At 38.4% G+C, this 15,623-nt stretch overlaps 1 protein-coding gene across 1 annotated transcript in view; it reads right to left on the bottom strand.

The window, feature by feature from the left end:
• The window catches only part of TRIM72 (tripartite motif containing 72), a 329,875-nt gene that overhangs the window by 134,839 nt on the left and 179,413 nt on the right, over positions 1-15,623 (bottom strand). The window contains exon 6 of the mRNA XM_044086926.1: positions 10,102-10,642. Coding sequence (XP_043942861.1) covers positions 10,102-10,642 — 541 coding nt within the window. The remainder of the gene's footprint in view (positions 1-10,101; positions 10,643-15,623) is intronic.

Raw genomic sequence — 15,623 nt, 5'->3', positions numbered from 1 at the left:
TGTAAAGCAGATGTGGCAAAAACGCTTATTGACTTAAAATTATTTGTGAGAAAAATTGAACCTTGCTGTATTGTTGGGTCAGAATGCTAATAATGTGAATGCTTTTTATATAGCAAGTGCTTTCTACCCACCATTGTACCCTGTATTAGAACTTTTTGAACAAGTCTGTGAACTAGATATACGTAACATTGATTATAACAGCAGGCATAATGCTATTGAATCCAATATTACTATTAGTGAGAAACGTGCTTTAGATGCACTGAAACAAGCACCAGTGCGAGTAATGCAACCTGACAGGGGTGGGAGGGGGGTGGGCTCATCATAATGAATATAGATGAATATATTTATAGGATGGGTAAAATCTTGAATAGTAATGTATATGTAGAAGTTTCAAAAAATGAGCTTAATGTTGCATACTCAAGAATAAGGTCCTTTTTTACATGATATGCTCATCGAAGCTAGAACTGACATTGAACTACATAATTTTTTGACCATGCCAGCCCCCAGGATACCTATTTTATTCGAGATCCCGGAAGTCCACAAGAGGATAAGTGATCTCCCCATGAGACCTCTTGTGGACGCAAGGAATAGCATTAAGTACTCCTGCTCCAAGGTAGTAGAAAATATGTTTAAAAAAATATGTCAAGCAGGAAAGTCAAATTTATAAAGATCCGTGGTCATTCCTTTCAAACATTAATGATTTGGTATTTGAAAATAACTTTAACTTCCTGACAGTTGATGTTAAGGATCTGTAATTTTCCATACCCCATATCGAAGGGGTTGAGTGGGTTAGTTTCATGATGCGTAGCAAAGGAGCACCCCTGTCTGAAGTTTCCTTAATAGACTAACTGTTTAGATATTATTCTATCCCATAATTTCATCACTTTTAACAATAAGTATTAGTTACAAAAAATTGGCATGGCAATGGGCTCCCCTTGTGCAGCCAGTTTCACTAATTTGGGGATGGCGTATTGGGAGCAGGAATTTATGAGGAAGAATCAACAAATTGCTAGCCAGATCCATTTTTATATACGCTACCTGGATGACATCTTTATGATCATTGATGGTGATGCAGGAAAAGCAAGTAAACTTATCACCTATTTCAATTCTACTACACAGTTTTTTACATTGACAGCAAATTTTGATACAGATATAATAGCATACTTAGATGTTGATTTGATTAAAGATAAAACCAATAAGCATTATATTGCTAAAGTATTTAGGAAGGAGATGTACTCCTATGCTTTTCTGCACTTCAGTAGATGCCACCCACCCCAACAGAAACAATCGGTGGTTAAGGGGCAACTAGTCAAGGCAGCCCACATGGTGACCAAGAATGATGACTTCTATATAAAATGCAACACGTTGAGGGGGATGTTCACCAAAAGGGATTACCTGGACACATTGGTTTGTAAGCTGATTGCAGAGGTCCAATATAAAAGAACTATAGGTGTATATAAGCCTATCTTAAGCTGATTGCAGAGGTACAATATAAAAGAACTATAGGTGTATATAAGCCTATCTTAGGATGCAAGAACAGGGTAGATCACATTACCAATGTTGCTGATAGTGAAATAAGAGATCATAGAACATATAGGTTTATAGGTTCATAGGTATGTACTAGGCTATTAGCCCTAGGGCCTATATAAGCCTAGCCAAAAAGGTATCCTGACTTTTGCCATCCAAGAAATTTTTTTTCCTGTGCCCCTGTCAAGCAGAGCCACAGAAGTGATCCCTGGGGTGAATTTCCTATTTCCCATCCAATCATCAAGATTTTTCTTGGAGTGCTAATGAGGAGCTCTGTTTTACATAGATAGGTAGTCTGTTCCAGAGTATGGGAAGCCTCTGGGACAGGAATCTATCCCTCCAGCATGTTCTGTTTATTGTGGTGACAACGTTTAGGTCCCTAGAGCATGTAGCTCGGAGGGATTGGGATTTCTTTAAGTGGAGCATGTCCAACAGCTCTGGGTTTGACATAGTTTTGTATGTTAGGCAGAGATCGCCTCTGAGTAGGCGATATGCGACAGAGTAAAGCTGGAGTTTTTTTGAGATGGTCTGCGTAGGGCATCTGTTTGAGGCCAGTAATCCTCTTTGTGAGGTATTTCTGTGGCCTTTCCAGTTGTTGTAGATGTCTTGTGAGGTACATACCAAAAGGGGCATTGTACTCTATAATGGGTCTAATGAGTGATGAGTAGAGGGGAACAATGACCTCTTTTTTTCTGGATGAGAAACCTTTTGTGATGAGAGGAGCCATGTAGAAGGATTTCCTGACCACTGCGGCAATGTAATTATCAAAGGAGAGACTGCTGTCCACCTGTGTCCCAAGGTCTCTTATCACACTTTCGGCATTAAGTAGACTACCACCTATGTGGCAGTTCATGTGTACAGAGTTTTTACCAAAGGGGATGACAATACACTTTTTGGCAATGAGCTTGAGGCCATGGCTTTGACACCAGGCATCTGTCTCAGTGAGGCCCTTCTGTAGGATGTCCACATCGTTAGGAGTTTTGATTATGACTCCTAGTTTGCAGTCATCTGCAAACTTTGTTAGCCAAAGACCTTCTGTGTTAGCCTGTACTTCAGAAAAGTAGATACCAAACAGGAGAGGACTCAGGACTGAACCCTGTGGTACTCCACTTGTCACTGGTCTGAAGTTGGATTTGGAGTCTGCTACTTTCACAGTGTGGGTTCTGTCCATGTGCCAGTTGGCAACCCATCTTGTGACATAGGGATTTATACCTAATTTAGTGAGCTTATCTATAATTCCAGAGTGGGGGATGGTGTTGAAAGCCTTGGCGAGATCTAGATAAGCTGTGTGAACCACCTTACCCTCATCTATGGCTTTGGTGACTGCTTCAAAGAAGTCAGTCAGGTTTAGGAGACATGATCTGCCTTTTACAAACCAAAACTGGGTAGGGTCCAGAGTTTGGAGATTACCAATGTCTTTGTTTATGAGTTCCATGATGATACGTTCCATGGCCTTGCAGACCAGGCTCGACAGGCTAATGGGGTGGTAGTTCCCAGGGTGCGTTGTGGCTCCCCCTTTGTGGAGTGGGATAACTGTCGCTATGCACTATTCAGTGGGCACAAAGCCTGAGGTGAGGCTATGATTGGACGTGGTACTTAATTAGGGTGCCAGTTCATTCTGTAGTTCGTGTAGAACGCAGCCTGGGATATTGTCAGTTCCCATGGATGCTGTGTTCTTGGCTTTGGAGAGTGTGTTTTTTACCTGTGCAGCCGTGATTACAGGAACTTTGCATTCTTCTAGTATAGAGATGGGCCCTCTAGGGGGTGAGAGGGGGAGTAAAGTTAGCACTGAACCTATCTGCCAGGATGTTGGCAATATCAGTTGGTTCTGTATATTTAGTGCCATTGTGCCGTAACTCAGAGCAGATCTGAGTGTTGCCATTGAGATTCTTGACATAGATATAGAATGCTTAGTGGTTGTCTTTAGAGTCAGTGGCAATTTTGTTTTCGTAACAGTTCATGTAGTCTGATTACCCAGTACAGCATTCATGCCTCTAAAATGTATTCAATCATTAATAAAAACTGGGAGCTAATAAGGAATGATATAATAGTTAGACAGAAGCTCCAAGAGTCACCTCAAGTAGTTTTCAAATGAGTCTAATAAACCACTGTCGATGCCAGGAATCGCTTTTTCAAATGAGGCCAGAATTTAAAAAGTATATTGGAGCGAAATAATCCAGTTTGTTTTACCAGGAAAGGAATGTTTAAATGTAACATGTGCCACTACTGCAAATATATGGATACAGGGCAGAATTTAGTGAATAGAGGGTGAAAATAATGCACCCATTTCAAACTTAATTGCCAATCCAAGTTTGTGGTATATTAGCACAGTGCCAGCAATTCCCCACATTCTATATCGGGAAAAACGATAATGAAAAACTCAGGGAGCATGTCTACAAACATTTATATCAAATTAGTAGGCTCAAGCAAGAAAATGCCCTGGCTAGACATATTAGAGAATTTACAGATCATAAATTTAAGTTCAGAACAATAGATTGTGTATTATCTGATGGGAGAGGGGGCCCTGAATTCACTTCTCTTAGAGAGATTGGAACTCCTTTAGCAGCTTCATACCATTGCTTGTCACTATCCAGGTTTAAATGAAGTTAATTCCATATTTTGTGTTTTAAAATTAAAAAGCTTGCTGAGATAGGGAGTACACCACTATGCTTTCTCTTATAGTAATGTTTATAATCTCTATATTTTTCATGTATTTTTTATTTGTTATGGATTGAGATAAACTAGCAAGTAAGTGTGCTTTTAGTAATGTATTGTTTGTGTATGTTTGGCTTTAACAGAAAGCTATAGGTAAATATTTAGAATTTTGTTAGGGGGTATTATGGGTTTAACCTAGTGGAAGTGAAAGGGTTTTTACTGGTTGTTGTGAGAACATGATTTACTATTGGTTTTAATATAAACGTTGTATTCTGATTTTATCTGAAGAAGTCCCACAACTGTGTGGGATGAAAAGTGCTTAATAAAACAGTTGGAATATTTTTCTACTACTGGTGTCGTTCTTGGAGTTCTCTTTGGTGGCTTTTGTTTGTATTTGTGGCTTGTTGCCTTTTTACTAGTTGGTGTTGACTTTAGCAGGGACATAACAGTCATAATCACATGTTACTTAAAGTGTGTGCAGTTTTCCCTGTGAGCACAGGAGTCAAAACCTAAATTCAGTTCTCTTGGTGCTCCTAATGGTAAGAATATTCTTTTAAAAGCTCTGATAAAACTGCTAAAATAATTGTCATCTTAACTTTAGTACTAAAGTGATCTCTAATTTGCATCCTGAGTGCGACCTGAACTCCTGGTATTCACATCCTTGCTGACGGATGATCATCTCTCTCGTACTGGTGCTCTCTCCATTTGTATCCATCATGCCACATTTTTATTGCTTCTCCTCCTCCTCTCGCATGGTCATTTCATGCCATCTGTCCTATTTCATGACCCACAGTCTCAGTTATATCACTTTAGCTTCTCTCACTCTGTATCTTAATGCACTACCTCGATCTCTAGACTCTTTAGTTCAACCTGTAGTTTGATATCACACCACTTAGACAATAGATCTCATCTGAGCCTTCTGCAGTGATCTAGTTTCCATTTGGACTCGGACATTGTGCATCTCATTCCTGCAGCAGTCTTGCATGGGGGTAGTTTCCATCCTTTGCGATATTTCGTGAGTTGTGCAAGAAATATCTTTGCACACACTGGCACCAGGCAACTCACTGTATCTAAATGTGATTCAGAAAACTGCCTAGTAAATGAAACAGTTGTGATGCATGCATCCTTGTGTATAGACAGACAGATATTACATGACTAACATGTCTGCATACATTCTAAACAACAACTGTATTTTGTATATTGTGCTGCATATTTTTGTTGCCTTTGCCGTTATGGCTGAAAAGGGCGTTTGGATCAGTTCACTTATGTATTTAACAAAAGTAAACTAACAGACAAATAAGACAGATGAATGGCTGGGTGGGCTGGCTTCCTGATAGTGTCTTTTTCTAGGTATGTGCCCTTTTTGGTAAATTCTACAGTGCTAAGCAGGTTATCTTTGTAATTCTACATTGTTGTCTATAAAATGAGATTTTATAGTGGTGTACATGGATCCCATCACTGTGCTGTAACACACATATGAGAAAGCAATTCTTTGAATAGAATTACTGAACAACTGCAAACCACCTACTTGTACATTAAAAGACCTCCTGTCCGCTCTTTAGATAAGTTAAACAGTGGCAGTTCTAGGTTCTTTTTCTTGTCAAGGAACTAAACTTACTGTGTTAATTCAGCATGCTAGGATCCAGATGAATCTGACATAGCTCTGTGTTAACCTCAGTCCTTCTTCAGGTGACAAACGTTCCATACTGTGCTTCATGGTGAGAGAATGTGCTACTACTTACCAAAGAAATTAAGTTTCCACGCTGATCACCCCCAGCAATCAGACTGAATGATGTTTTTTGAAACTTTCTACAAAAATAGTTCTGTGACTTGTGCTGTTGTGTTATTGCTTACATCACTAGCAGTATGAAGTAACCTGGCAGCAGGTTCAGAGCACCTTCACACTTTTCATGGACACTGCTATTAATTATTTACAATTTACGCAAAGGTTTCATGTATCTTAACCAAAGTCCTTAAGCACTTTTCTAAGTAATTGTTCTATATTACTTAAAGAAAATCGTTCCAGGGTCATATCCTGCACTGCAATTAAAATTATCCTATCAAGCTTGATTTCTTCAGCACTGTTTCATACACACACACACACACACACACACACACACACACACACACACACACACACACACACACACACACATGACAATATCTTCTGGAGAGGCATGCCTTCTGCTCTTTACACGGCTTCCTCACTGAGCTGAAGAGATAAAGGATTATTCAGTTTTCAGTTACATAAATCATTTTAGCAACAACACATTTTAGCAGCTTTATTTTGAAGAGTGCAAAATATATATAGTACATTTAAATCTTAAGCTTCTATACAAGGAGTGTTATATACATCATTATATAACAGATGCCACAATGAAAGTTGAGAGCTCAAAAGAAGAAGATCCAAACTCTGAAGGCAGAGGGCATGGCAAATAACTTTTTTAAAGTCTAAGCAAAATGTTTACAAAGCAATTTAAAAAAACAGTGTTCAAAAATTTTAAAAAAGCAAAAAAAAAAAAAAAACATTTGGTATTTACAGAAATGTGGAGGTCTAGTTTGTAACAAATGATATATCTTATACAGCAAGAACTGCAAAAGTAAAATATTTTCAGGCACATAATGGATACACACTAAGGCCAGAGTCCAACCAAAAATATTCTGCCTCTGATTTGTGCATTATAAATAGAGTAATTCACCGAGAAGTATAACTAATAAGGTATGCACGCACACTTGTAATGAATCGGGTCCCACAGAGTCAGAGGGATTTACAGATATAACATATACTAATGGTATACCCAAAATTAATGTACTAAAAACACTTACTTTTCATTATGGCTGTGGAGGCAAGCCCTACTGAAATATCCAAAATACAGCCAGCTTAGCAAGGACAAAAATAAATAAAAAACTACAGGTGCTAAAGTATTCTTTTGTTCTTTTCTAACCATGGAAATAAATTTGGATGACATCATCCCTGTCTAGCAACGCAGCCAGTGTACAGTACTGTTAATATATGAACATCTGAGTAACAGGAGACATTAAACATTTTCAGGAAGAAACATGATGTCTGAGCAAAATGCATTATCCTTGTTTCATTGCTCATACTGGTATTGGCATTTATTTTGTTTTTGCATAAGGTAAGTGATTTTAACAAACACAATATCTAAACATTACACTGAAGATTCTGGAGAAGCCTAACTGAAATGTCTGTATGTATGTTTATTCACCTTGAGGTGAAAATGACACCACAAATCTGAATTTGGTCGTGTGGGTTTCCTCCGGGTGCTCCAGTTTCCTCCCACATCCCAGAGACATGCTGTAAGGTGGACGGGACACTCTAAACTGGTTCTAGGCATGACTGTGTGCATGTGTGGCCTTCCGTGGAAGGTTGGGCGCTGGGCTAGCAACTCAACACCATCAAACTCTACTGCCAATCATGAGCGGACAGGTGATCCGCTGTGGGGAGCCCTAACCGGGAAAAGCCAAAAGAAGAAGAAATTTTATATGGCCACTTGACATTTGTTAACCACTGATATTTCCGAGTTATGTCCTTGACATTTTATGATGATTATTCAGTCAATATACTGCTAGAGTGGAACACAAGTCTTATAAATGTACGTTCAGAAAATACACGTACATAAAGAATACTCAAAGCTGGCTGATCAAAGGAAGGTAATATAAATTATGTTTTTTAAACACATTTGTTATAGTTTAGGTCTTCTAATTCCCCCACAGATAAACTTCTTTTTAATAAATGGTAATACATACTTCTTTACCATCATCTTACATTGATGTACATGCTCAAGGCAAGTCTGCTGCACAGTATGATGAAATCTTGTCATAGTACACACAGAGACCGCTACTGCATATGTAAATAATTCATGACAGACATGCTAGAAAAGCAGCTACCCATATTAACTGTTCATAAACATGGCTGACTTTTCAAAGCAAAAAGAAATGCATATAAAAAGTGCAAGAAAAGGCTTCTGTCTTGCAACCCTACCCCATGGCCCAGACATATGGAGAATATGGGAGATTGCTGACACATGTAGTAAACAACCAATACTTGCCAGAAATTCTGCAGCTCCTTCAGTGTTGGTGTAGGTCTCTTGGCAGCCTCCCTGACCAGTTTTTGTCTTGTCTTTTCATCAATTTTGGAGGGACATCCAGTTCTTTGCAACATCACCGTTGTCCCATATTTCCTCCACTTTTTGATGACTGTCTTCACTGTGTTCCATGGTATATCCAATGCTGTGGAAATGTTGTACCCTTCTCCTGACTGATAACTTTCAACAATGAGATCCCTTTGATGCTTTGTAAGCTCTCTATGAACCATGGCTTTTACTGTAGCAGGCAACTGAGTAAATGTCAGGAAAATCCTACTAGGACAGCTGTACTTCATTTGGGGTTAATCAGAATCTCTTTAATTGATGGCAGGTGTACACCGAAGACTGAATGCTGTAATTAAATCAAAAGGTGCTTCAACAAAGTATTAGTTTAAGGGTGTGCACACTTATGCAACCAGCTTATTATTACGTTTTTTATTTTTTTATATTTATTCCCCTAACAGATTTGTTTGTTTTTCAATTGAATTGTACAGGTTATAGGTCACATTAAAGGTGGGAAAAGTTTTGAAATGATTTATTGTGGTCTCATTTTTTATATTCCAAAAACCTGGCATTTTAACAGGGGTGTGTACACTTTTTATATCCACTGCATATCATTAGAAATGAAATGTGAGTGTATTTAAGTGTGTGGACCTCAAACTTTTGGAAAGAATATAGAGACTGTACCCAGGCATCTTTGTGTAGTACAAATACCACAAATCTAATGTCACAGTCCGCTGCTCAAAATAGGAATAGTTATATCCATTACATCTCGTGGTGGTTTCTTTTATCTTACCTCTAGCTATGACTTGAACTTACTGCATAAAACCTATGTTTAGAAAATCTTGACTGGCATCCAGGTACAGTCAATAATATCTGGAGAAGGCAGCATTTTTAACAACAGAACAATTAACAGTTTGAAAGGAAGGTAACCAAAGGCTCTGAGTGAGTACACAGAGTTCATGCAGACCTATTTTCAGCATTCAAATGTACTTTTTAACCAAGGAATACACTCTACATCAAGTAGAAAATCAGATGGAATTGTTATGAGATTAATAACAAACATGGTGTCAGGGCAGATGATGAACTTCCTCTCTATTTATCAAACTGTCATTTTGGCCTTCTGGCTTTTGTGCCGAATTAGCAATATTATTAGTATTCACCACACCAAGCACAGTATCATACTAATGGGAAATCGCATTTTGAGTCACAGGTCTTCTCGTGCTTTTCTTCCTAAAAGCTGGAAGACATTAATTTTTTTGACTATTATGAAACTTTGGGTGCATCACTGTGGCATTCTTTTGCCTATTATGGAACTTTGGATGCATCGCTGTGGGATTCTTTTGCCTATTATGGAACTTTGGATGCCTCGCTGTGGCATACTTTTGCCTATTATGGAACTTTGGATGCATCGCTGTGGGATTCTTTTGCCTATTATGGAACTTTGGATGCCTCGCTGTGGCATTCTTTTGCCTATTATGGAACTTTAGATGCATCGCTGTGGCATTTTTTTTGCCTATTATGGAACTTTGGATGCATCGCTGTGGCATTCTCATTTATTAGTGCTGGTGTGCTGTGAACCCTCTGGTTTTTGCAATGACACCAGGATGTGACACCCAACATGGGATGGGAGTCACAAAAGCAGAGAGGGAGTCCCTCTCTCCCACTCCTTCTAACACAACTGCAGCATTCAAATATGTCTCTATCCCCTCTTCTTGGCACTACAAAGTGAATGGATTTGATTCTGTGTTAGTCATTAGAACACTAAACAGTACATACAAAGATGCACCCACAATTGCTGGGTGATGGCTACATCTGCAGATGAACAATCTTCATTGGTGCATGGTTATTTTCACAGTGTACAGGACAGCTAGGACTTAAAAAGGGGTACAATTTCTCTGTAAAAGTATCAGTGAAGGTGTATATATGAGACATGTCATTAGCATTGTAAAATGATAGTTGCCCGCCCTCGTAGTCCAGATAGAGTCCAATCCGCTTCAGTTTCTTCTCCAAAAGGCGGAATTTGTTCTCTTTGTCATATGCATCATATGTTTGCCCATCTCTGAGGACTAGAATCCAAATACCACTCCAGGGCGAAGCACCAATTTCCCCTTTTCTTCTGATGGATTCTTTTGCAAGACCCAGGTCAAAGTACATTTCCCCCACCTCCACTTCCCAGTAGTGTCTTCCTGATATGAAGCCTTCTGCTCCAAGTACAATCCCACACGTATCAAACCTTTCTGGTGTGTCTGGGAGCCACTGTCGTTGACCACCATCCCACACTCTGGTACGGTCTTCAGACACAACGAGATTAGGATGTGCTGTATCTGGGTTTAGCGTCAAATGAGACAGACCTGGAAAAGGAAATAGATTCATATAGTTAATATCTGATTTACTCTGTACACAGCATCTCATGAGCAAGAAATCTTGGTACACAGCTCGAGAGATCCTGAATGCATGCAAAAGACGGTGCACAGTACTTTTTCAGCCAATGTATTCTTAATTTAGAAACATACTTCACGACACTCAGCACTCTTAAAATATAGCGGGGGGGGGGGTGTTGATGAAAATATGTTCAGCATTATTAAACCATAACATGCAAGAATTAAAAAATAACTCATTGTGCGTTCACTCTCTGCCTTCTTCGAACAACAGAATTATAAGAGTCACTTTGCTGATTTGTCTTTTCTCAGTATACTGTCCTTGGTAAACAATAATAAGGATAAGAAATGAAAATATTTACATTTTACATGCGCTCATCCAAAACCATTTTCAAGCATTACCCAGACCACCATGACAGGAAACAACTAGAATTCTGAACCAATCGGCATTTTTTGAGGAGAAAGCAACCAGAAGGCCTGCAATAAAAACATGCAAATATCAGAAGAACCTGCACATCTCATACAGTCATTAATATTAAGTGATGCCTGGACCCTAGAACTGTGAAAGACAGATCTTTATCACTGTACCACTGTTCTGTCTATTCAAAATAACCTTCTTGGAAGACATCAGTCTTTGTTTATTAAATACATCAGAAGGTGGACCTTCTCTCTAGCATGCAGATTCAGCTATGGGCCTTTTGTATAGACCTTTAGCATACTCACCCACACCACTTTAAATAGCTTAGTTATGGGACCAAAGATGGCTGCTGAGTAACTGTTCCTGATTGATGCCCGACAGATAACTATTACTTCTGAGATAAATATTTTAAGTTTTCTAATCCATTACAGTAAGTATAAGAGATACTTGTTTCAAAAACTGGAAATTTTGAAGAAATCTGAGCCTTTGGTTACTATTTTTTTAAATTCTGATGTGTACAAGATTGGTTGATTTAGGAGAAAAAAAAGATTGCTCTAGTTCATATAGCAAATTAGTTCATGTAAGTGACTTATGTCAGAATACTCTGTTAAAAAGGATTTTCAGGAACTATCACAAGTTTTTAACTGCTGAGCATTTTCAAAACATCTGTTCCCAGAATAATGCCTGTTTTTGGCTATTTATTGCTTTTTGTACTTAAATGCATGCATATCCAAAAAACATTTAGCATTTATTCATGAAGTTTCTTGGGATACTATTGGCAGAATTATCTATAAAACATACGTAGACTGGACTCCTAACCCCAAAGATAAAGGAGAAGTTGTATACTGAATTATTTTAACCAATGTAAATATTTCATTAATTATGACGTTTTCAGTTTGAGATCAAGCTCCATTTCCATTATAGCATCCAATAAGCTATCTTTTTCTAAGGAGTTCTTTTTCTGACCTCTTATAGTTTTTAGTTCCATATTTAATTTAATCCCTGTAATAACTAGTTTCACTTCTCTTATTGATGTTTTTTTCCTTTGGTTTTCCATTTTATAGTTATAGCTTTCTTAGCCACTATCAATACTAAAGGCATTAATATTTTCACCTCTTTAGTATATGTTATTTTTACACCCACTTCAACAAAAACATCCCTACACTATGGTTAATTTCTCTTACAATATAAGACTTAGCACATTATTCAGTAATTTTTGTACTAAAGCAATTCTGTACATTCCCAAAATGTATGCTAAGAAACTCTTTCAGAACCATCAGTAACTCCAACATGCTTCTTGTCTGCAAGAATATTTTTTTTCAAGGCTTGTAGAGGTATACAAATATTTGTGCAAACATTTCCATGCAAAAAGACTAAATCTTCTCTACTTAGTTGTATATCTAGGATTACGGCATAACTCCTTTCAATGATCACCATCATGATGTGAGTTACGCGCCAAAATCACTGAGAGATGCAGTTGTTAAGCATCCCAGCTCTGCTCAGAAAGGATAAGCACTACTCTCATGCTTAGCAGAGCTCAGCGGCCACACCTGAAGAACACTGGAAAGCCTTTAAACCAACTTAAACTCTTTGGTAGGCCTTAAAATTAAAATTCTAATAAAGTGTTTATTGGCTTCCCGATGCTGTTCTGGAGGGGGGGAGGTGCTCTCTCTGTGGTAGCAGTAACCATGTTATATTTTTCTAACCTACAAACCATTATTATTACACTTTTATTCATTTCTTTTTTCTTCTAACTTTTGTAGTACATGAGGGCAGGTAAAAGCTGCTGATCAATACAATAATTAAATGGCTCACAATATAATTTTACTTGCTTACAAAACTTAATTTGTATAGGTGCAAGGTCTGGCACTATCACCAGATGTGTTTTCAAGGTTCAGACAATGTTAACCTATTTTTCTGATGTGTAATATTTATTTAATCTTGCGCAGAAACCACACTTTGATGAAAAATGTTCAAATTCTGCTTCACTTTTTCTTACTTTTTCGTGGTTTCATTACATTAATAAGCCCAGATACTTGCTCATATGTTTCTAAGTATTGGCCACAGCCAGTATTATGTGATATCATGGCCTTCCAGAGACCTCTTCCTTATTTCCAAGGGTTCCAATCTCCTGCTGCTACGATACATCATTGATAAAGGCTATAACCTATCCCATTTGTTTGTGTCTTTCGGCTAGGAACTCCGGTCCGGTAATGATTGGTAGTGGATTTTTACGTACCGGGTTACCACCCTGACACACAACCTTCAACGAAGGCATGCCCCATTCACGTATGCCTCCACACAGAAGATGCTCTATATCCCATAATATTCTTTATACATTGTCTCACTGCTTTTGATGGAATATACAGCGGATATAAAAAGCGTACACACCCCTGTTAAAATGCTAGGTTTTTGTGATATAAAAAATGAGACCACAGTAAATCATTTCAAAACTTTTCCCATCTTTAATGTGACCTATAACCTGTACAATTTAATTATAAAACAAACAAATCTGTTAGGGAAAACAATATAAAAAATAAAAAACATACAATATGCTGGTTGCATAAGTGTGCACACCCTTAAACTAATACTTTGTTACATCCTGTCAACAACCTCTCACCATTATAAAATGTTCGTGCCTGACCTTCATTTGTTCAAGCTTTATTCCTAAACCGTTTTTAATTAATACCCCTTACTTTTGCCCCCTCCTTTCCCAGCATAGAAACCCTCCTTCCCAACTTTCTGTACAAAACCTTCACATTCTCTATAATTCAGGTGTGTTTCCTGCTAATATTTCTGCATAAAAAATAATATATGGTACTGACAATCAACCAGCCTATTAATATTCCAAATTAATGAGTCGAATTTTGTCATAGTAAATTTTATTCCACTTAACTTACATACTTTGTCTTTATGTTACAATCTGCTCATTTGCAGTTTGTTGCTATTATTTTTGTACCACTTTATATACATTGTTGTGTAATATTGTCTCAGCTGAACCCATTCTTTCAATAGAACATACAATTCCCTTCCTACCCCCCCCCCCTCAAAAAAAGCAAAGGACCAAGGGGAAGATAGTCATAGGGAGACAGATTTGTCAGGAAAGGAAAGTTTCTGGCCCCTAGAATCTTAACCAGGTTTCTGTGATAATCTTCCTTAGAGGGACATTTACCTGTCTAAAGCAGTTTGTGCGGTCTCCATACAAAAGGACTTGCCTTGAAATGACAATTCCTCTGATACATATGGACAGGGAGAAAGACCATTTTGTTTCAAGTCTTGCATCACTTTTCCCTTGCCTTTTGAAACCTTAAATAGATCTACAGCAGCAGAAACAAATAAATTCTGATTATCCAGAAAGGAATCGAAAAGTTTAGCATGACATCCTTAGGAAGGGACTAAGACTAATAGCTACAAATTGCAGATGCTGACACAGTCACCCTAGAAGCAACATTACAGCTGCACTTGATAAGAGTGTCTAGAGCTACTTGGGAGGAAGAACCAAGCAATGATAAGGCCAATAACTTATTGTCAGAATCAGACATATCAGTGAAGACATCCCCAAGGTTTGAAAGATCAACCAACACATACCTTGCCATGTTTGTCTGACCATTAATGGCTCTAAAAGCTAAAGCAGTGGATGTATATGCCTGTTTGCCATATCTATTCATGGCTCTGCTATCCTTATCTATAGGAAAAACCTTCAGGGAAAACAGCAACTTAGTGGGCCTGTCTGCAGAAAGAGAAATACCAGAGGAATCTGAAGAAAGGTTCTTAAAGGAACTTTAAAGCAACATGTTTCTTAGCAGCAAGATGTTAGAGTCATGATTCTGAGATGCAGAAGTAAATGTACCCGAAAGAGCTTCCAGAGCTGGGGGGGGGGGGGGGGGCAGCAAAAGGACTGGGAGTTTTAATCTGATATAAGTCACAGTACCTCCACTGTGACATCTTAGAACTTTCCCATTTGAAATGTTGCACCATTTTAACCAGAGCATCCTCAAAAGAAATGAAAAATGCTTAGCTTTCTGCTTCTTTTTAAATGGGACTTTGACCTGCACAAATCTCAGAGGGTCAGAGCCCTGACAGACTTCAAGCAAGAACAGGGTATTTCCTCTGACACAAGAATTTGAGGAACATCTCCCAGTGTTTCTGAAATAATCAACCTAGTTTTTCGCTTCTCTTCAGCAACAGACATTGGATCAATGCCAGCAAGTGTGTGAGACGCCTATTCTACATCAACCTCCGATAGGGCTGTAACAGCAGGGGCAAGTGGTGGAAATGGACAATCTGAGGTCTGATCATCGGACACAGTGGTGACGTGCAACAGAAGCTGGGCAGCTGAAGTCTCAGACTTAAACTTCACAGACTTCGTCTTCAGCTGTAGCTGGATGTCAGGGCAGGAAGACTCAGCCGACATCATGCATTAGGCAAGGAGTTTAAGATGCTGCTTTTCGATTTAAACTTACAAAGAAGACAAACTGCTGTTTAGGGTCTTTGGAATGGAAGACTAACAAATCAGACACTCCCTATAGTTGTGCC

The sequence above is a fragment of the Protopterus annectens genome, chromosome 10.part0 (assembly GCF_019279795.1).
Source record: "Protopterus annectens isolate FY-2018-M chromosome 10.part0, PAN1.0, whole genome shotgun sequence".
Taxonomy (NCBI): Eukaryota; Metazoa; Chordata; order Ceratodontiformes; family Protopteridae; genus Protopterus; species Protopterus annectens.
Note: the sequence above shows the minus strand (reverse complement) of the source record. Positions and strands in the feature narration are given on the sequence as shown.